This window comes from Siniperca chuatsi, linkage group LG10 (genome assembly GCF_020085105.1).
Source record: "Siniperca chuatsi isolate FFG_IHB_CAS linkage group LG10, ASM2008510v1, whole genome shotgun sequence".
In the NCBI taxonomy this organism is placed as follows: domain Eukaryota; kingdom Metazoa; phylum Chordata; class Actinopteri; order Centrarchiformes; family Sinipercidae; genus Siniperca; species Siniperca chuatsi.
This window is the reverse complement of record NC_058051.1, coordinates 25859609-25882017: the sequence shown is the minus strand read 5'-3', so window position 1 is coordinate 25882017 and position 22409 is coordinate 25859609. Positions and strand designations below refer to the sequence as shown.

At 43.1% G+C, this 22409-nt stretch overlaps 1 protein-coding gene across 3 annotated transcripts in view; it reads right to left on the bottom strand.

Annotated features, from left to right (window-relative positions):
• The window catches only part of plxna2 (plexin A2), a 164930-nt gene that overhangs the window by 61796 nt on the left and 80725 nt on the right, over positions 1–22409 (bottom strand). For all 3 annotated transcript variants that reach the window (XM_044212704.1, XM_044212706.1, XM_044212705.1), the window contains exons 5-7: positions 12545–12645; positions 3430–3553; positions 710–863 (exon numbers count right to left, since the gene is read on the bottom strand). In XM_044212704.1, coding sequence (XP_044068639.1) covers positions 710–863; positions 3430–3553; positions 12545–12645 — 379 coding nt within the window. The remainder of the gene's footprint in view (positions 1–709; positions 864–3429; positions 3554–12544; positions 12646–22409) is intronic.

Sequence of the window (22409 nt, the reverse complement as noted above, 5' to 3'; positions counted from 1 at the left end):
CTGGAAAGTTGTCGGCAGTGTTTAGATATGTTCAAGTCAAATATGAATACGTTTCTACTCTAAAAATAGCTGATTGGACCTTTTGACCGCTTCTGAAATACAATTCATTACTATAATGAATTTGTGTACTTATCAGGTACCACTTTTCTCAGAAGCAAACAGTAGACCAGCTCCCTGTGCCTTCTCTATGCTAAGACACTAATCCACCACATCAACTTCTTCGTCATCCCTCCAACTAAATCGTCCCCTGGCTGATTGAACTTGCATGTTAGACCATTGCCTATTAGCCCGATCTGAGGGCAGTAATGTCATGATCTGCAGCTCAGCCACAGGCCAGGGGACCTCAGTCTGATCCTCCATCCGCTCTAATGGGGCCTGGCCTTGTGTGTAACACACTTCACAGCCAGACAACTGATCCTGAATCAGTGGGAGCTTATTATGTAGACGGTGCCTGCTAAAACTAGGAGTGTTGAATCAATAAAGATGTTGCAGAGTGCGTGCAGATGAACAGTTGGCTCAGTGCAGAAAAAATAGCAGAAAGAGACTGACAAATTTGAATCACACTATGTTTAAAGGTTCTTATCTAATCGCCATGATCAGATCAGTGTACTGTGGACTACATAGGGAAATAATTTATTTAGGAAGCAAACCATTCTTCAGTTTGCATGCATTGGATGGTAGTATGTGTTCGTCTGTTTGTTGTATCTACCTTGGTCGGTGGGGATGAGGGGGACATCCTTGGCAGCAGGAGACACACAGAGTATCTGGTTGCCATTGACCTGCCCCTCCACCTCCGTCAGGTTGCCAAAGGAGCAGGTGATGCCCGCAGAAAGGTCTGGAACGTGGCTCACCTTCACCAGCAGCTGTATAAGGGGTGGGGCACATGACAACAATGTTTATGTGATGTGACAAAGTTTGTTATACACAATAATTTGAACATGGATCAAAATGGGCAGTATGGTTGACAATATGCCAAGTTTTTCTACACAGATTGGGGCACAGCCAAATGCATATATGATGATACAACAGGCTGACGTGTGAAGCCTCAGCAATGTTATATTAGCAAAGAAACTGTGAAACAATTCTTATTGCACGTCCCTAATGGCATTAGCAGATATGATAGGCTAGGGAAGATGTGAAAAACATAGTGGCTTGAATGCAGCAGTGTAATGAGCTCCAAATAGAATGAAAAAAGAACACACTGCTGCTGGCAAAGCTGTCCATCCACTTTGCCAAGAAATGTTGCTGTGTCTTAAAAATGTTATCAACACCATAATAAGGAAAATAAGGCTGTGTTCAGCTCTTAATCTTCCATTTGAGTGTAGAAGATATCATTCCAGAGGTAGAGAGAGACATTGTGATTCAGCCAATGGTCAATACTAAGCAGCATAAAGGAAATTGGAAAAAATGGCCACTTGGCCAATTCAATTTTTGTTTCCTCTTTCTCTGTCCCTCACAAGGACAAATAGATACATGAAACACAAGCAAAAAAAATAGTTTAAATACACACACACACACACACACACACACACACACACACACACACACACCCTCACAGACAATGTGCAGTACATATGCAATATACCACACACGAGGCGTTTGAAGTCATTCTCTGGAGAGCAGTGACACCAGGGTTGGAGCATTCAGCTACTCTGCCTATAAATAAATGTATTCTGTGCACAGGGTGTGTGATCTGGCTCTGCAGCCAAGAGAGGCAGCCTGGATAATTATCGCCATGGCATTTCACAGCCTTGTTCCATTAGCTGTTATTTTTGGGCCATACCGTTTGAAGTTTCTCTTTGTTTTATCTGCCTCTCACTAAACACCGCGGGGCTACTGGGACAGGCAAGGCAGCTGAGCAGCTTAACTGTAGGCCTTTCAAGAGATGCTGACTGTCTCAGTAGCTGACTACACTGCCTCCCTCGTTAGCTGGCTTACTCTGGTACCCATTGAGAGGATGGATTTTTTTTTTTTGCTGAGGACCTCTCGTCTTCCCCTGTTTTACTTTCACCATGTTTGTGTTGCTTTACTCTGAGGTGTTTCAGAGAGATCCGTGATTACAGCAATCACAGCAATCAATGTCTTTTGTTCAATGTAGAATTCCCTGAGTAACCTCTCACATTAATTAGCTCTCATCATTCTGTCAAGACACACATATACAGATAAACACTCAAAATTTGCTCATACACACACACACACAAACACACACAGAGGCAGCAAGGCTGCTATAGAAATTAAGCTTGTCCCAGAGTTTTAAGCCTTTGCTCTTTTTGTTCTCCTGTCCTCCCCAATGATGATGGTGGTGGGTGCTTTTGCAGCTTGGCAGCAACGACCAGCCTAGTTGGTGGCAGAGTTTTAATAAAGGTAATTTGATTGTTTTCTCTGTGTTTCTATCTCTCCCAGTGCCCACATGAAGAGACTGTGTTGTCATGGAGATAGCTGTCGGCCCCTGCGGAATTTTTGTGGATGGTTTAGTGGGATGACCCTGTTGCTGGTATGGCTGACATAGAAACAAACATAACTGCTAACATGTTGTCTGATAAACTGCTGTTTGTAAACTGGACAACAGGGCAAGATTTACTGAGGTTATACTGAGGATGAGATATAATGCGATGCAAGGTGAGTTATTGCCAGAGCTACAGGCACATTTCGCTGAATTATTTATGTCTAACCAGTTCATCTTACCCGAAATACAAGGAAAAACACCATGTGCCTGTGCTATCAACCAGGGTATTGATGTTCAGTTTGAAGAGATCTGGAGAAGTCTCCTGTAGTTATGTCTGTCATCATCCTATTACCACAGAGCTTAGTAGCACTTGGTTTGTAGGACCAAATTGCCAAAATATTACACCTGAGACCTTGTTGTGAGCAGTTTCACCTGGAATTTTCAGTCTGGATGGATTGGAAAATGTGTTCTCTTTTGTGTTTTGGAAAAACTGACCCTTTAACAGTGTGGGAATTTACAGACCTAAAGTGTGTGTCCACACATGTATGTGCAGCATTCACCAGAACTTGGACAGGCAGAGCCTTTCACCGATGCTCTATCTGCCTGTTTTTGCTCAGTCCATGTGGAAATACTGCACTGTACTCAGCTGCACTCGGACAACTTTAACACCTACACACCCACCCACACAAACATGTCTTAGCACACATATTGACTGCTCTGTAACAAGTGAGCATATGCACGCTGAAACGCCCACGTAGAGCTCTTATGAACTTTCCCATCTAATGTTTATGCATCAACCACGATCAAGACTAGGTGAACTGCTATGTGGGATAATTTAAAATCTTTTGCATCTGTACGTGGGTAGGGAATATGTAAATGGGAGAAAATTTTTCATTGTAATGTGTGCAAGTAGTGGTTATGATTGCAGGTGTTTGGCATTGTGTGTGTGTTCTGTATGTAGGAATATGTGTGTGTAAACTTACAGGTACACTGGGCTCTGACACCGCAATGCTGTCTGGGTACACAGTGGCCTTCACACACTGGTTGAGAGAGGCGGCAAAGCGATACGGCTCATCTGCACGCTCACACCGGTTCCTCTGAGAGCAGCTGAAAAGAGAGGAGAACGAGGGACAAAGAAAGAAAGAGGTTACTGATGTTTGTTTTTCAACAGAAACATAAATGAAAAGAAAAGGCTATTATAGCCCTGAGGAAAAAAATATTAGATTAGATTGTTACCAAAGTTATAATAGGAACTAAAACATAAGTAACCCCATGAATGAATAAATTACAGGAAAAAGAAATTCTGCCAAAGTTATTATAGGAAAGAAAATACTAACAATGAAAAGCAGAGTAAAGGATAGGAATGAATAGACGTTACAATAAATGCTGCAATAAAAACATTATGTGAGAATTTGGGGGATAAGAAAGACAAATAGCCAGTGTTGTGACAGACATTAAAACCCTATCCAACAACAGAAAGGGGAGGGAAGATGAGGATTAAAAATGGCTTACTGAAGACATAATATGAAACAGTTTTGCTGTTTTGTTGGACTGCTTAAAAACACCAATTCTTGACACTCTTACCATCAATAACAGATGGATTCTAGGACATGTAGCTCTGAAAATTTTACAAAAGAGTAAGTGATCATGGCCTCCAGGAAGCTATGCATTCCCAATCAACCACAGAAACAAGTGGTGGCACCAGCAATGGAAGCACTACACACCCAAATTATATTCTTCAATCACTGCATAACTTTGGAGATGTAACTAGTGCAAATTACACGGTGTTCACTCATAAGAGATCTTAATGGTCAGACAGCGTATGAAGTACCACACAACACCCCCACAATCCACCACATCCCTCATTAAAACTCAGCTGCCTCCTCCTTTTTATTAAAACTGTGTTCCCTCCAGCCCATTACACCAAAGGCTCTCTATCCTCATCCAACCCAGCAGTCTAAGTGTCTGGCTAACTGGCTGTCTGGTCACAGTAGCTCTAATTGGACTCCAATGGGTCAGCTGCTGTCCACGGTGCTGATGTGCCACTACAAGCCCTGTCCATTCTCCCCTGGCTGCTGACTGTGTGTGTGTGTGTGTGTGTGTGTGTGTGTGTGTGTGTGTGTGTGTGTGTGTCAGTGGCAGTGTGTGTAAGGGCCCATATCATGCTTCTTAACCACATGCTCTCACACATATTGACTCTAAGCTACATCTTCATCCACAGCCTCTGTATGTAATTATGTTGTCAGAAGTTCAAGCCATTTCCAGCAGACTCACATGAACAGGCACAAGCACACTAAGGTTCACACACACACACACACACACACACACACACACACACACACACACACACACACACACACACAGAAAGACACACCAGGCACTCACACATACAAACACTCATATGCGCAGCACTCCCTGGGGATTTTAGAGAGCAGGAAAGTGTAGAATTATTGTAGTAGTGTGAATCTCCCACTGGGAAAGGGGGGCCGCTGAGGCAGGATTTACATTTTTTTTTTCCCAAAATGATTACCTGGTTTCCCCCTTCACGACTTTGGAAACTCTATTTCTACATTGTAAATGCGACATTTTTTATTGTTACACATGATATGAATTCTCTTACCTCTTCATTTTACACGTTGACTCCATCACTGTTGCATTTGCCACATTTTTTTCTCTCCATTCCCTGTCCATATCTCTCCCTTTTGTCTCACTCTTTCACAGGTTGAAATTAGTGCACCTTTGTTAGGTAAGGTGTTATTCCGTCTGCAATTTGCGCTTCTTTTACATCCACAATGGCAGCAGAAAATTACACTTTATGTGCTTTCAGGTGTGGGCTGTGGCACAATGTTTTATGCATGTCTCCAAGCTGCATGGGTACGGATGCAAAAACCTGGGCGGTCATTAACTGAGAAAAAGCCCTGCATTGATTTTCCTCACTGTGATTTAAAATAAAAAAAAATCATTTTGGGGTGAAGTACGATGAGAGCGCAGCAAAGGGGGGGGGGGTACAGGATGGCTGCTGTTGCCATGGTTTCAGGAGATGGCCATTATCTCTGTGTAGTTAGAAGCTGACCCCTTGCCTCTCTCATTAGCTGAAGTGCATGCCACTGAGTGTTGACTAGAATTCTGCCTTCCTCACATTCTCCCTGCTGACCCCCTCCCCTTTACACCCCCCTCATCCCCCTGTCTGGCCCTGGCCTGCCACTCAGTAGCTTCGCTGATGCTTTGTGTTCCACCACTCACATAATAATCACTTCCTTAGTCCTTATATGCCTTATTTAAATTATATAGCTTATTTCTCCTCACACGGAGAAATAAGGTGTTAAAGGAGGTGATACGTAATCTGAATTTCTCTGTACAAAAAAGAAACACACACAAATGCATACACATACCTACAAACATGAACACATACATACATGGTTCCATGTATATGCACAGATTGACAGTACAAATGCATGCAATTCTTTCAGCCCATCTCCTGTAATAAGCAGCTCATAGCTTTTTTCTCTCAAGCGGTTGCTAGAGGCATTCGGCCTGAGTATTATGCTCTCTAAGCCCTGTCCATGGTGCTGAAGTAGCTTGCACTTCCATCATTACTCCTCTCTGGCATCTACAACTCCACTGCAGGGTATGAATGCAGTTGTAAGTGGCAGCCACATTTCATGCAGTCATGTAAGGTGAGTGGGGAAAAAAAACAACAGACACATAAAAAAAAGAAAAGGAGAGCGTATTGTTTTTTCCTGTGGCAGTTTGTGTGGGCTGCACTGTTAGAGTTGGAGCTCTGAGGTGTAAATGAAGCCTTGACACAGTATATGCTATCTAATTCAGTAACCTATATCTAATGTACAGTGTAATTTGTAGTGTTGTGTGGCTGCATAGGCACTTTTTACGGTGCGGGAGTGTGAGGGTAACAGAGGGAAAGACCACAGGGTCCATTTCACCAATGGCCGCTTCTTATTCTGTTGCCCTAGACAGGCAATTACACTGTCGCCTCTGCTGTGCCAAGCTTTGATAGACACCCAGACGTATGAATACACACACCCATTCACAAGTACACGCTAAAACACACAATTCCCCCATAAGAGACCATAGCCACAGACAAAATAATGTATACACTCAAACGTGCATCCACAAGAACATGCACAGACAAATACATACGCATAATAACATACAGTCCCTTGCTGAAAACCTTCACACATTTATGCACACCTTTACATACACACACACACACACACACACACACACACACACACACACACACACCGGCCTTGACAGCAGAGCAGGAGAGACAGGCGACAGGGAAAGATTTCTGTTCTTCTATCCCTCCTCCCCTTCCCTTACCACATCTAAGGACTTCAGTGAAAGTGTGAAGGCCTGTCTGATTGCAGCTCTAGCTGTGAGTACTGTGTTTAAAAACAGGAGGAGAGAACAGAGGGGGAGCCATTTTACAATCACCTTCCTTCCCTTACTAGACCCAGACCACAAAAAGAAACAAAGACCACACAGAAAGGAAAATGAGAGGACATTGGTGGCAGGGTTGGGGGGTGGAAAAGGAGTAGGGTGGGAAGATATAGGTACAGAAAGGATGAACTAGATGTATTTTGAATATTTGATGGTGCTTAACAAAGCTTTACTAGTCTTAAGTGGTAACCCATTATGTTAGAGAATCACTGGCATGATATGATTTGGTTGAATGGAACTCTAAGTCTGGGGACCCTGCATTTCTACAAAAACACATGTTAATGTATACAAGTATGACGACTGAATGCACTGGGACTTTGGCTCCCCAACATTTAAAGAGGAATCATTAGGTGAGCAGTGATGTGCAGGGCTGAGCTGCGCTGGGCTGCCTACACACACACACACACACACACACACACACACACACACACACACACACACACACCCTCTTCCCTTCAGTGTTTTATCCTCATACTGAGTGATTCAGGGCATTTGTTTCTTACTGCTGCCTTCCTAAAGTGTGAGAATATCCATTTAAATGCAGACCACAGGAGGTATAAAGGTAAGTGAAGGAGGAATAAAAAACAGGAGGGTTTTCAATTTCAAACCACCACAGAGATGGTAAACTTCAGCAGCTCAAGTTGCTGTGTGGGCTTGGGCTGACATGGGAGGGCGCAGTTTGAAACCCAAAGTTCATGTCAAGGGTCAAACCAACCACTGCAACTCATAGTCTTTCTCCTGTGGCGACTGATAATGTCACTGCAGGACAGCGCCAACAGGTAACAGAGCACAGTATGGCCACAACCCGCTCACTTCATCTCCTCATGGATCGAGAAGTTATTATAGTGTAAACTGAGTCAACTCATATAAACACACTCACAGGAACATGTGCACACATGTATGGTTTATGCATAATCAAAAGTGTGTCAGTCACTGTTTAAAATATTGAGTGAGGGTAAGGGAAAGGAGAAAGAGAGGGGAGATAAAGAAAGAAAAAGATTTACAAAGAGAATATTGATCAGTGCTTTGCATCAAGCTATAGCTTTACTTGAGTGGGCTAAGCGGTGAGAAAAAGAGAAAAAGGGAACAAAAGGCAAAGGAAGCAGTGCGGGAATGGAAGCATCTCAAAAAGAAAATGAGTGCGAAAGCAAGAGATACGAACACACTGGGTTTTTAGGATCATTAACTGTATTATTTGTAGCCTGCCCACTCATACTGTACATACTGGTGCAGTATTTCAGCCATCATGTAGCCAACCTGTACTAGATCTATGTGCTAGGAATCCATGGAAATATTGATAGACCTGCATGTTCATGATCGATATCTCGTTAGGCACAATTGGGAAGATGGATGCAGCTTCCCTCTGACTGCTAACTGCGGCTGTAGCTGATGAGTCGGCCATTAGACACACAGTCTGACATTCACAATGGACTGAAGCAGCCATTTTCATTGCTAGGCTAATTGTTGCCATTGGTAAATTAGAGGAGATTTTATGGTCAGTGTTTGCCACATAAACAAACAGATTTTAACAAACACATGAGAACAATTGCATCCCTCTACAACAACATAAATTACTATTTCCTGTTCTTAAATTCCTACCTCCTTTCTCTTAAATCCTGGGTCACATTCCAAAATAAGACTACTCGACCCCGACTTCCTGTTGACAAAGTGTACCCATATAATACACTCCAACCAGGATGCCAAACAAATTGTTTGACAGCATTTAAGCTTGTAACAGAGATTTGTGAAAAGTGGACAGCTGTGCCATTCAGTCTGCTGTGTGGGCTGTTACTGAAACAGATCTGAGCAGTTCAGCCACATGCAGACTGACAGTACAATACAATACAGTATCAGAGTATAGTAGTGATATGTAATTCTGAACTGAGCAGCCCTCAAATGCTGACTCACTCTCTGCTGGGGCCTACTACACTAATAGCCCTAAGCTGTCATCCACACAACAAACTAGCAGCATACTGAACAAAATTTCTTATATACATATTACATATTACATAAGTACAACCTCATTCACTACTTCAGTCAAAATATAATTCTTATAATAAATGGTATTACTTAGATAAACTCACTATACTGGTTAACTGCTGACCTTGGCACCAGATCACATGTGTGTCCAGTCTCAGCCCTTGGACAGAAGTCAGACTTGCGACTAATCCTGACAAATCTCAACAAAACCTCTTGTCCTCTCCTGGAATTTCAGAGCAGGCTGAGAGGATGGCGGGAGAACAGAGTGATGTGGGACATTTTGAGATAGAAAAGCCTCTTTCGGGCATGATTAGAGAGCTAATCTAACAACGATGAGAAGCAGGCTAGAGAGAGCGACAGACAGAAAGCATCGCCATAGCTCCATGTTTTTGGATTGTGGTCAGACGAAGGCTGAACTACCCATTCACAGGACTGCGACTGAAGAGCGCTCGAGATGATGAGCTCCCTTTGAGCTGCAATCAAAATGCTGCTCGGTTTTGTGGGCCGATGAGTGTGCAACATCAAACACTCTCCCTCTCTCATTCTCTTCCCCTCATTCTTATCCCCTCTCTTTTTCCCCCTCTCATTCTTCATGCATTCAGTGGATGCCTAGCAGCTGCTGGTAATTAAAGGACTTTAGAGTCTCACACCACACTGAATCAGAGGAAGAAGAAAGAAAGTAGAAAGACAGGGAAGACAGAGACGCCACTCCTGGCCAGCTCACCGCCTCACTCTGCCTCCCTCACATTCTCTCCTTCTCCTCGTCATCGTCAAACCAAGCTAATGTCCTTCTATGTTCCTAATTAGCCAACTTAGAATGCTGCACTTCAATAAGCATACACGCATAAACATAAAGAAAAAGGGGAGGGGGACACAGTGTTTGGAGGAGAAGAAAAAAGGATGGATATTGTGGATGGCAGCTGTAAAAGGAGGGAGGGGGGTGATCAAAGCGAGGGGTGTTTATGTGTGGCAAGCCAACCATCTCTGGAGTGTGGAAGAGCTTATTCCAGTGGGAAGAGCCTAAATGGGAGACAGTGCAGTAGTGAGCCACGCTGAGCTGAGAGAAGATGAGCGGCATAGCTTAGATGCTAGCTTTGCTGTGAGGGGAGTGAGGGAGGTATAAGCAAACAAGGGAATGGGGAAAAGATAATTTTATAAAATCAACAACGACTTAGGGATGGATGACGAAGAACTGGATAAATGGAGGGAAAAGGGGGCAGAAGGAAGCAGTACTGATCACAGCTGTGGATGGCACCATGGCTGGCAAGAAATTTAATTTTGGGTGTGTGGGATGAGGGGAGCTCTTCACCAGAAGGGTGCAGCTGCTTTTCTCCAGCAGTATTTGACAGATATTTCCTTCTTTGGTTATGTTTGTTACATTCATGCAGTCTTCATGCTAACTAAACCCATATAGCAAACCCCTTCAGGTTTACAGGCATTATCTAATTTTACTTTGCTATGTCATTAGTTGTGTTTACATTAAAATCCTGTGCAAATTTCTGAACTTTCGGGTAAATAAGTGCCTGTTTCCATCAACTATCTTGCAAGTAGTTAAATAGGACTTGAAAAGATTACATAATTAACTGAGCACCTGCAACTCTGATACAGCATCGTATTTCAATGCTGCGTCACTAACATGGCATTTGTGGGTTTTTTTTATGAATGAATTTGTCTTTTCTGATGTTTGTACCCTGAGGTGTTGTTATTGTGATAGAGAGGGAGGTGACATGCAACAAGGGCCACCGTCTGGATTTGAACCAGGGACATTACAGTTATGTATACACTAGATACCCCAGCTCTTTTTATGCATTATTTTTTTGGATTTTCTGGTGGAGAGGCATCAGAATCAGAATCAGAATCAGAAATACTTTATTGATCCCCAAGGGGAAACTCTTTTGTTACAGCTGCTCACTATCACGGCATGTAATTATGAGTGGCAGCATGACACGAATGCTTTGTCTACAGTGGAAGAAGCTCAAACAGAAAAAAAAATCTGTTTCCATCAGTCTTTATTGCATCTTTTCTTTTTCAAAAGCCAACTTCTCCGCCACAACCAAGTGTAGAAACATTTTTCTGCAATACTTTTTTGAGTTAATTTCTGGCATTTCCCCTCTGTTTATCATGCGCAAATTGAAAATGCACAAAGAAGTCCACATGAGCAGCAGCAAGAACAGCTAACTATTCTTCCTTTTACTTCTTTTCCTCTCTGCAGTAACTCTGCCAGAGCTGACAGGGGTTCTGCCACACATTGCAGGGTCAGGACAGAGAAAGGGGTATTAGGACCAGAGACAGGTGGCACAAGGGTCCGCTGTGTTGAGAGAACAGATGGCTGATCTGACGTGAATCGGGGTGCTGACCTTTTCTCCCCGCGGTACAGTACAGCGAGCCACACAAGTGTATGTGTATGTACACAAAAATCTAACCAACATGCACGCACACATTCAGATGCAAGCCCTCACACACATACTCCAGTGGATATTTACAAACCAAACAGCTGTTTCCTCCTCATTGCTGCTTTAACCATAACAGCTCCAAAACCCATTCACCTTTTAGCATCACCACCTCTTCCACCCTTCTACTAACCTGAATTATTCCATTCTGTACCACGCTTACTCAAAAGCACATGATTAACAGCCTAGCACGAAGGCTGTTGTGGTAAATGATCCCTGTGTGAAGGCACGCAAAGTGCAGAGAATACAGAGCTTTAGCCAGCCCCGCCCGTACCTCCGCAGGCACATGCTGAATTACCTTGTCGCTAGGCAATTATTTGTCCTGTCCCAGCTTTGGAGTGATGTAAATTACTTTAAGTGCACTTTGCAGGGGCCGCCATCACAATAATGATGATTGCGGCGGGGCTCTGACACACACAAATATTCAGCTATACCTTTAGAGAGAGGGGCTGCATTTAGGAGGGGCCGTAAGTGGGGAATTCAAGACATAGCAGCTAAGAAGAAGGGCAAACTGATGAGAGTATGTGTGTGCTTAAGAAACAAAGAGGGAGAGATGGAGATAGAGCAGAATGTCTATCAGCTTCTTTAATAGTGTGTTGTAATCATCTTCTGTCCCCAATATACCCTCTCCATCGTTTCATCTAACTACAGTCAATACCGCAATGAATGAGTCATACCCAAAATACAATAAATATACCAGTTTTTTTCAATCTCTTATTTTTTCTATCATCTTATTTTTCCTCCTGTCTGGCTTTCTATAAGTTTGATCTGTTGCAGTAACATTTCAGCTCCAGCAGGTGTCACTCATGACTTCTATGCTTATTCTTATGGCTGCTGTTGTTGTGGGAGGTAAATATCCCTCAACTTGATCAGAACATGCACAACAAATATAGTTTGGCTCTGCCAGATTTAGACCATGTCCATTAAACATGCAGAGACACAGCAAAATGCATATTTGACAGTTGTACATAGGTAAGTCATACACAGACTGAATGGTTTAATTTCCTGTTAATATTAAGTCATGTCAGAACAGGTCAGCAGTCACTATGGCTGCACCAAGTAGCTCTGAACCAGCTCTGCACCTCTGAGGCACAACTATCCTTTTCTAGAAAGACTCTGTTTCCTCTCCTCAAACTGGGAGATGTCTAACAAAATCTGTATGGAAAGTATCTGTAAACTGACTGGATGATGACTGAGGGCTACTCACATATTATGCAGGACACACCAGCCGCAGTGCGGGTCCCCAGAGCTCAAACACTCTCCACAGGTCCCGTACTGCTCACATGACTCGATGGGAACTTGGGTAACCTAAAAAGCACATGAAAGGGTCAGGGTCACAGTGCAGCATGACAAACATAGCAGTATGCACAAAAATAAGCCTCTGGGTATGTGTTTGCTTGTGGAATGCTCATTCAGTCACACACCAACAGATGATTGATCAATTATTTACTTTTCACATATATTAAACAAAAACAAACAAATCTCTTCATTCATTGGCAGCATTTAAAGATGTTAATTACACATTATAATATGTTATACATGATTTCTACCCCTTCTGTATGACGAGGTTAATGTTTTATGTTGACCTGATGTATGGGATGATGTGCCTCAAATGTTTAGGCGCACTGTGCCAGTGTATGTCAATGTGTGAGATCTCTGTCAACTGTACAGGCAACTGTTGCCTTTATCTTTAGCCAAAGAAACAGTAGCGAGCAGGTGGGATCAGCTGGCCAGAGAAAGCTGTTTCTCTGCCATCAATGGGCTCTTGTCTGCACCAGGGCATCTGTCCACCTAGGTAGAGCCTGAACAAACACACCTACACATGGAGTAGTAGTGACAGATGCTTTTCTCAGAAGCATCTGTCTCAGAAAAGTATAACTACAGTAGAAATATATATATAAAACCTATTTATTGACACTAGGGGTAACCTTTCAAAAAGATAAACTTTATTAAACAAATAGATGACTGCAACATAATTGTAAAACTGAAACGTATATTAATGTTGTACAGTAAGCTTTTTAAAAAATATATATGAATGAATGCAGTATACAATTGGCAAAGCAAAACGTGTTGAAAGTGTCAACAGTAAAGAACTTGAATAAGCACTTTCAGCGAAAAGCAAATACACTCCACACCCACAAATCCACACTAATCCACACAGGGCTGGTGGACTACAATCATTTGAATAAAGAACAAACATCCTTGTGCTTATGCGATTGACATTAAACTTAGACAAATACAGGGTTGGGAATTTACATATGTGAACTCAACACACTAGAGAAGCACAAGAATCAAACTTACATCTCCTTAGCTAGCCAACTACTGAGTATGTGTCAGCTGAGTTGCTGTGTGATCAACAGGCTGGGCCTGTTTTCACCTGCTACATAACATGCACTCATCCTTCTGTCAGTTATATATGAGTGTGTGTGTGTGTGTGTGTGTGTGTGTATGTGTGTGTGTGTGTGTGTGTGTGTGAATCTAGCTGTGTCTCTGTCTGTGTCTGTCTGTCTAGCCAGACAAGGTTCTGCTCAGCCACATGGCTCTCAGTCTGTTTGTGCAGCACAGAGGCCTGTGCGATCCAGAGGTCAGTGTGTGTGTGTGTCTTTAAGTGTCCCATGGGGCTGTCCCGCTCACACCTGCATCTCACTGTGTCAGCAGGAGCAGAACGCAAACACCACCACTGCACAGCAGATGAACAGAGGCACAAGAAGAGCGAAGGCTGAAAAAATTATTTTCCGAGTCTGACACAGATTCATTTTCAGTCCTGTCTGTCTTTCAATTTCCTGGCAATTGCCTTGTTGGTTAATGACAGCAGACTCTGACAGTGTGTGCCCTGTTCAGCTCAAACCTCTGGCTCAGATCAATGCCTAATAAGTGGCTCCTCTGCAAAATGTGGGGGAGTGAATGAAAGGTGCAAATAACACCATTTAAGTGTTTTTCAAACCCTGTGCAAATCTCCCACAACTGGGTGATATTAATTGCTGTTACAACCATGGGCTGGAATTAACTGTCAGCTTGAAAGAGATAACAGCTGGGTGTCCATCAATAGCTTTCCTTTATTACAATGTATCAAATAAAAATAAAAAACAGCTGACAGCAAAATTTGTAACATGTGCCTGCTATTGCATGGCCTATGAAAAGTTGTAGTCGGCAAAACTGTCAGCCGCTATGAAAACTCTGAGCAACATGTGTTCGAGCCTATATTTTTTTTCTTTGTTTTGTCTTTGCTCCTCAAAAGCTCAATAACCCTCCACCTGTCTGCCTGGTCCTAAACCCTGCGGCAACAGAAAGACGGACCCAGGGGACAAAGAAAGCCATTGACACAGTGGGACACTGACAGTCCCTGCACTGTGCGGCAGCTTCGCCATGGACACTCCTGTTAGATTAACCCCCTGTCACCTCAACAAACTCGATTTGTGTGTGTGTGTGTGTGTCTCGCTTAGCTTCAGGACAAACAGGTGGCATGCTGTAATGAGCTGCAGACGGGGTCACATCAGCAGCAGAAGCTGCAACTGATGACAAACAAGCCCACCAGGAACGAGACGTGGCTGGGGAAACAGTCAACTCAGTCTGTGTATGTATCTCTAAGCCTTTGAATCCCTCTTCACCCAAAAAAGCCTTCAGATCCTTCTCAAAACATGTGCGAGGCTGGTGAAACTTTATAGTATAACTTTCACAGAGGCCCAGCTCCATGAAAGGGTTACAGTGTGGAGACAGCTGTCAGTGGGGGGGAAAGTCAGGGAGTAGTGGGGGGAGCTGGGGGTGTCCCTTATGGAGTGGTGTCTACAGACAGACGCAGCCCGCTGTCAGCTGATACAAACGGAAACACAAAACAGGTGTGGGGGTAATATGGAAGAAGGAGAGCGAGGTAAACAGGAAAACAAAAACCTGAGAACTGAAAAAACACATAATTGAGAAAGTGTGTTTGTCTCTGTATATGCTATATGTGTGAGTGTATTGATGTTCAAACCAGCATGGGCCAGTAGTGGAGGTGAGGGGGGGGCGGGGTGAGGGAAGGGTTGCGGGGATCACAGCAGCTGTTGCCCAGCACACGCTACAGTCACTCAACACAGCAGGGCTGCACAATGAAGCCCCTTCTCCCACTGTGTGTGTATGCGTGTGTGTGTGTGTGTTTGTACGCACACATGCACAGAGCCATAACGGATGTGCAGATTGTTGTTCCTGTGTTTTCAAGGAAGACAAAGAAGCGCTGCATGTGATTTGATATTACCTCCAACTTTCTCTGCTCTCTGTCTCTGTTTCCCACATTCATACCCACAGCTGACCTGAGGTAGACTGAGCATTGTCAATGAGACGTACTGCACTCTGGTAAATAAATGCTAATACAATTCCTGCTTATGATGACCTTAGAGGGGGGTTATTCAACCAGAGAGGCTACAGTGGAGTCGCATACTGGAGCAACCTGGGTGACTGACTGACAGCTGCGCGTTAAAACAACAGCTTCCTCTCTTTCAAAGGCTCATGCTGAATAGGCTTCAGCTTCCATTATTATTGCCAAGCCTTCAGTAATGCAGCAGTGTCGTCTTTGTTACTGAAACCTATAGCTAGGGATTTGGGCACTAGTATTAATGCCCATCCTTAACACATTACTGGGCAACATTTTTATGCAAATATACAAAACCTAAATCACAAAATTAAAGAACAGCAGTGGTGTGAAAAAAATCATTCTTTTTTTAATGTAACCTAACATGATTTTTGTGTAATAAAGTCTTCTAAATTCAACCTGGCACCTCTTGCTGCCATTTGCGGCCACCAATATGAGAACTTTCATTGTGTAACTTTGATAAATAATGGATTTAGCTTGTTTTTGTTGCAGTTGTGTCTCAAGAACAACAACTTCAACAACAACAAAAACCAGGGAGGTGACAGTATTGTCACAGAGAGCTAGAGGTGCAGGCATTGCATAATAAACATGCTGCTGCCTTACTAGCATTTCAAGAAAAAAGGCGAGAGGATGCAATTCCCACTGCACATATTTTCCACTGTTATTTCTGGCCGCCTGTGAACGGTGGATCCATTTCAGCTCCTTTGCCCTGCTGCCCTGAGATCCAGCCATGCTCACTGCACCTCAGTGATGGAAGAGGGCACAGGGGCAGGATAGGAAAAGAGGACGGAAAAAGAAAGGCTGGGGGGGGATAAAAGAGGACAGGGCAGAGTGGAAATGGCCCGTTGCTTTGTGTTCTGATGAGACCTAGTCTCTGTGGTGCCAGATGTGCCTCACCATGCTGAGCAAAAGAGAAAGCAACAGAAAGAGAAAAATCCCACCGTCACAAGTAATGCAGAGGAAGCGATTCTGCAAGCTGTTGCCAAGGCAACAGGCCTGGCTCTGACCTCAGGAACATCCCCACATCCACCACCACTCCCGCCAACGTTCGAAACCTTCAGCAGTGCACGGTAAACAGCTGGTACCTCTGGGACTTCCTGCCACCTACACCTCCTTTTAAACATGTATAGAAAAACACACACACACACACACAGGCGGCTCCCCTACACCATATCCATTTTTAATGAGAGTTAGCCAGGCTACCACGTCACTGGAATGAGGCACATCGATCATGAACACAATACCCATTCCAGCAGAGAGAGAGAGAGAGGGAAAGCATAGGAGGGGTGTATCTGTGTGTGTGTGTGTGTGTGTGTGTGTGTGTGTGTGTGTTTGAGCGGGTCTAATGACAAAGGCACAAAAGCATAGCAAATATTTGCTGCTGAATGAATGAAAACCAATGAAATCTACATGCCCCTGAGTCTGTTAGTCCCACAGTGACCCTGCAGCCAGTGTTTCCTGTGTCCAAACTAACTACACATGGATGGCTGAGCCATTTCCCTGACCGGCCACTCTTTAATCTGCTCTAGTAATCCCACTGAGGCTCTTCCTAAGGACAGTGGCCACATCTCCCATGTCTCTTTCTCGCTCTCTCCTCCTCTTTCTGGTCCTCTTTTCCTCAACTCACAAAATCCTTCCACTGTACTCTCCAAGATCCAAACAAATCCGCTCTGTAGTGTTGTGGCAAAGCCATCTCATCCAGCTTGTTGACATCCACCCACAGGGAATGGCATTCTCTCACAGTAACAAAAACATTAGAAAAAAAAATCAGCTCTGCATTGAAAGCAAGGGCTATGTGACCCTGCTGACTTTATTTGCCTTGTTTCACAGGAACTTTTAAGACTAAAAAACAAGAACAAATTACTGTTCTAGGTGTTTTTTGCAGACTGAGGTCATTCAGTGATTCAAACCAATCATCAATATCCATCCTAAACCTGGCTGGCCTTGAGAAGAGAGGTGAGGGGTTCTGTTGAAGTGCTGTGGCTAGTCCAAGGATAATCAGGCCCCGAGACTCACACCAATTACACCCAGCTTGATTAAAGACAGAACAGGGGCATGTGAGTGGTTGTTGGGGGTGCACGGGTGTTGATCCCTTGGAGGCCTTGAGTTGACTGTGCAAAGACACCACAACAGCTGGGAGCTTTGATGACGGCTTAAAACCCACATTCCAAGAGCAAATGTGTAAAAGTAATTAATTACAGCCACATGTGCTCATAATGGCTGCACAGAAAAATCCTCCTCATCATGTACATAAAACAACTACAACCTTTATCCCCTGGAGAAGCACTGTTGCTATCTGCTGCTCTGTTCCATACTGAAAGGAATTGCTTTTAGAATGCTTGTTTTTGTTGTTCTTGTTACAGATGTCAGAGGGCTCCCTGACAAGTCGTTTGAGAAAAACACATTTTGTGTAGAAATACACAATATTGATTTGATTCTACTGTATAACATTTATTAAAGAACTTTCTACATCACTAATGGAGGATAGGTTCTGGATAAATGGAAGTTAGGAAAATTCAATGGTAGATACAGTACCATTGTGTGTTAGTGCTTTTTCTGAAGGTCAGACCCTTTTATACTGGGTGGTTTTCAGAATAACTGATTTTATAGTAGAGGAGATAGCATTCAGAGTAGATATTACTCATTGATTTTAAGAGGCTAAATCTGGGAGGGAGAAAAGGCTGAGGCAAAATGAAATGATACAGCTTGCCTCATCTACAAACAGCCATCTCCCATACTCCACAAATGATTTGGTGTAAAAATTGCAGTTTTTAACCTTTATTGTCACAGCCAGCTCTCTCATCCCATCTTTTCCTTATTTCTCCCTGTCTATTCACCCACTCAAAGACAAAATACACACAGACACACATGCACACACATTAATTTTGTTTATTGGATTTGGCCTGAGCGCCTAGATTTGGGTCATTGAAAACATCAAGACACTGCAGCACCACAAAGCTCGGTTTAAAGACAGAAGGGGGGGGGGGCTTGGAGCTAGTCAGAAGGAGACATTGCAATGCAAACACAACAACCCAGACAGCTACAATAACTCCCTCTGAATTGATTCTATGGTGGATATCTAGCTATCAGCTAGTCCAAGCATAATCAGCTGCATACCTGTATTATAGTGTATTATATTTTTTGCTCTATTCCTGTGTGCATTGACGTGATAGTGAGCTGCTGTAACAAAAGAGTTTCCCCTCGGGGATCAATAAAGTATTTCTGATTCTGATCACAGTTTGATCAAGCAGAAATGCTGTTTCCAAATCCCTGTGCCAAAGAGCATTGGTAGCCCACCAATAACCCCACCTCCACCCCATATTAGGGCTTTAACCGCCCCCCCGTACCCCCTCAGTCCTGGGCAGGCCTGGTCCCTGGCAGCTCATCAGAAGTAACAGACTGGTAGGAGACAAACTGCCAGGCAGGAAAGAAGGGGAGGAACAGGTCAGGCATGTGCCTTCTGACCGCAGTTTGAACTCTGAAGCTGAGTGGCTATTATGTGTTAACGCTGACCCAGGAATGATAACATATTGTATTTAAAGTGGTAATAATAGAGTTCAATGTCTTCTTCATGATATTTTTTGTGATGAACAGCCATTGTTGTGGTGGAATTCATGTGGTCAAGACTTTGGCATCTTTTCCTAAGGATTTTCTGTGGATATGAGTTTCTGTAGGTGGCGCTCATGTGTCTGTCCAGTCCTGGAGGCTCTGGTTGCTCAGGCTAAGCTCTTCTTCTACTTATTTCAAATTACATGTTATTGCTGGTGCCAGAGGTGAAGACCACATATGCCACTGGATGTTTACTAATTCCAATAAAATAAAGTATATGACATAATGTAATCTAATTACTAATGTAAAAGATGTCATGGCCAGGGCATCTGCTAAATTACTACTGTGTGAAAAAGAGTAGCAAACATTAATTAATATAAAATTGTGGCAGATTGTTACATAGCATACTATTTCTAGAGGGATGCATGTGTCAATCCACCCCAAACATCTGTCTATGAAGATGCTAATATCCGTTCTTCTACACATTAATTTACTTAATTTACTCATATCCTATAAGCAGTTATAGGATATGACATAAAATTATATGTGTATTTTGGACGCTATTACACAAGTTGGCCATCAGTTTTCACCAGTGATCCCCTGTTTAGTTCATCTCAGATAGCACAGTAGTTTGCGCCTCAAAATTTTAATAAAGTTGCGTTTGTTTTGAACTTTTTAAAATATACATTTTAGGACCTCCAAAAGCATTTTAAACAATTTACTGGTCATCTCTCAGCTCTGGGTGGTAAATTTCTCTTTTCCGCTATACAGCTCCCCTGTGCAAAAACACAGATAAAAGTCCCTTCTCTCATGGACATGCATTTGGACACACACCATACAAAACACACACTGCACACTTGCACAAACAGACATTGAATTTCAGCATGTGTCTCCTGGACTGATGGCCAACTGTATGGATTAAAGACAAAATGGGGCAGTAGGCAATAAGGAAGGTGGAGGAAGGAGATGGGACTGTCTCATAATGTCTATTTGTGTGTGTGTGTGTTTAGGTATTACAGACTAGAGGACTAGAGGGAGGAGTCACAGGGGGATGTGAGGCAGTGGAGGGAGTGCGAGCATAGAAATAATGGAGTGAGGGAATCGACCAGTGAGGAGGATGAGAAATCCAACCAGTCGATACAGCTAGGAGTGTATCAATTATGTATGGCTTCAATCCTCTTTTTGGTCAAGGAGAGGAGGGGAATAGGTTAGCCCGAAAAGTGGGTATGTTTGTGTGTTTTGACTGTGTGTTTATGTGCGACGACTGTGTTTTTGTATACAGTTTATTTCAGACCACTGAAGCCCTTAGTGCCAACAGCTTTAAAATGCTCCCAAAACTGTTCAATAACTTACATCAAAAACAATGTTCATTAAAAAAAAACATGGCGAGACATCTGATTTTCAGCTACTTCTCGCTGTCTTTCTCTTTGTCAGTCCATGACTGCATTTTTCACTCCTAATAGCCAACCTTAAGGGAATGCTGTGCCAACTAATAACCTTAGCAAAACACTTGCATGGAAAAAAACACATTAATTTACTTATGCATGACTTAACAGCTTCACTTAATAGCACAATGTCAACCACAGCTAATGATACCTCCACATCCTTTACTCCTTTCCAGATCTCATGTGCACCCTCTTATACAAGTTAAAGATGTTAAGATGGAAACTGGTGATATGATCTGAAAGTCCATGGCTCTTTCCCTGGCCCTTTCTCGCCTTTCTCTTCCACTTACCTTTCCCATCTCTTCCCCTACTCCCTTTTTCCCCCTCCTGAACCCACTCTTCTACGCTCCTGTGTTTGCGCTCCTTTGCGGCTCCCAGTCGAGGTGGCCTCTTTGCTCAGTAATTCAGTCAGGAGGCTAAAAGGAGGAAATTACATCCATGCTGCCTGCCCACTTTGAACTCTCAGGCCCCCACTACCCTGCTTGCTCACTGGCAACTGGTTTAAAGGCCCACACTGACATTTAAGAGATGGAAACAGGGAGCTGTGAAAGTGCCCAAGAGTGTTTGTAAATGTGTATGTGTAAGTGTGTGCACAGCTATAAAAGTGGCACACTGACATACCATGATGACACATCCTGGTTTAGTATGCTTAAATTAGATTTAACCTTATTTAACCTTTATTTTTATTTTAACACTGTGAATGCATCTTTTTGGTACTTTATTGCAGGTTAAAACAAAGCATGTCTGTGTATCTTAGTACTCTGCACATGTACTGTATATTATGTGGGCTCAAGCACTTCTGCATACTGCAAATGGAGCCTGTAAATTGGGGTCTTGTCTGTCTAATGAAAGTCTAGTTATTTTCTGTCAAGTTTAATTCATACCTGGTGACCTGCCTCCACTCAGCAACCATAGGATATCATGACAAACTGGGCACTAATGTTAATGATATAGGGTGCAACACTTCAAAGGCTAATATGACTCATTAATATTATCAGTGGGTTGGAAAATCTTTAGTCACTTCTGGTAAAAAAAGTTGAAGTTGTGGAGAAAAAGAATGGAGTTGATTTGTGCTTAGTAGAGGGAATTTAATGTATATATAGCATAAGTCACATAAGTGAGTTTGTTTCTATGAGTGATACTTACAGACTACATTAACAACCTGTTACTGATGGTTACTCCTACACTTAATGCCTGCCTTCTCTTTCGTCACTGTCTCTCCGTATCTCTAGGTCAGTCCATGTCTATGGTAGTCAAGGTCACAATCTCTATCTACATACATGTCTCACTCATTTTTATGTTTACTTTCCGTCTTCGCTTTTCTGTGTGCATTCAATTGAGCCTTTTTTGACAGATTTTCTTCTCTGTCAATCTACCTGTCTTAACCCATTTTTTTACCCACCTGTCTGGACTGCTTGTCTATGCGACGTTCTTGTTGTTTGTCACTTCACTGTACCTCTTTGTCTTTTTATGTATCTCTGGCCTGTCTGTCTTAGTCCAACGTGTCTGTGTGTCTCTCAGCGGGTTCCCGGACTGTCAATGCAGCCAGTAATGAGGTGTATGCTTCAGTCAGCATGTGAGGAGTTAATAAGGAATCAGCAGAGGCCATCACACATCAACAGGCATGTATGGGTGTGTGTGTGTGTCTGTGTGTGTGTTTGGGGAGGATGTGAAGGCTAGGGAGCCTCCCTGGCACACTTATGGCTGTCTGTCGACCAACGGGGGTATTGATT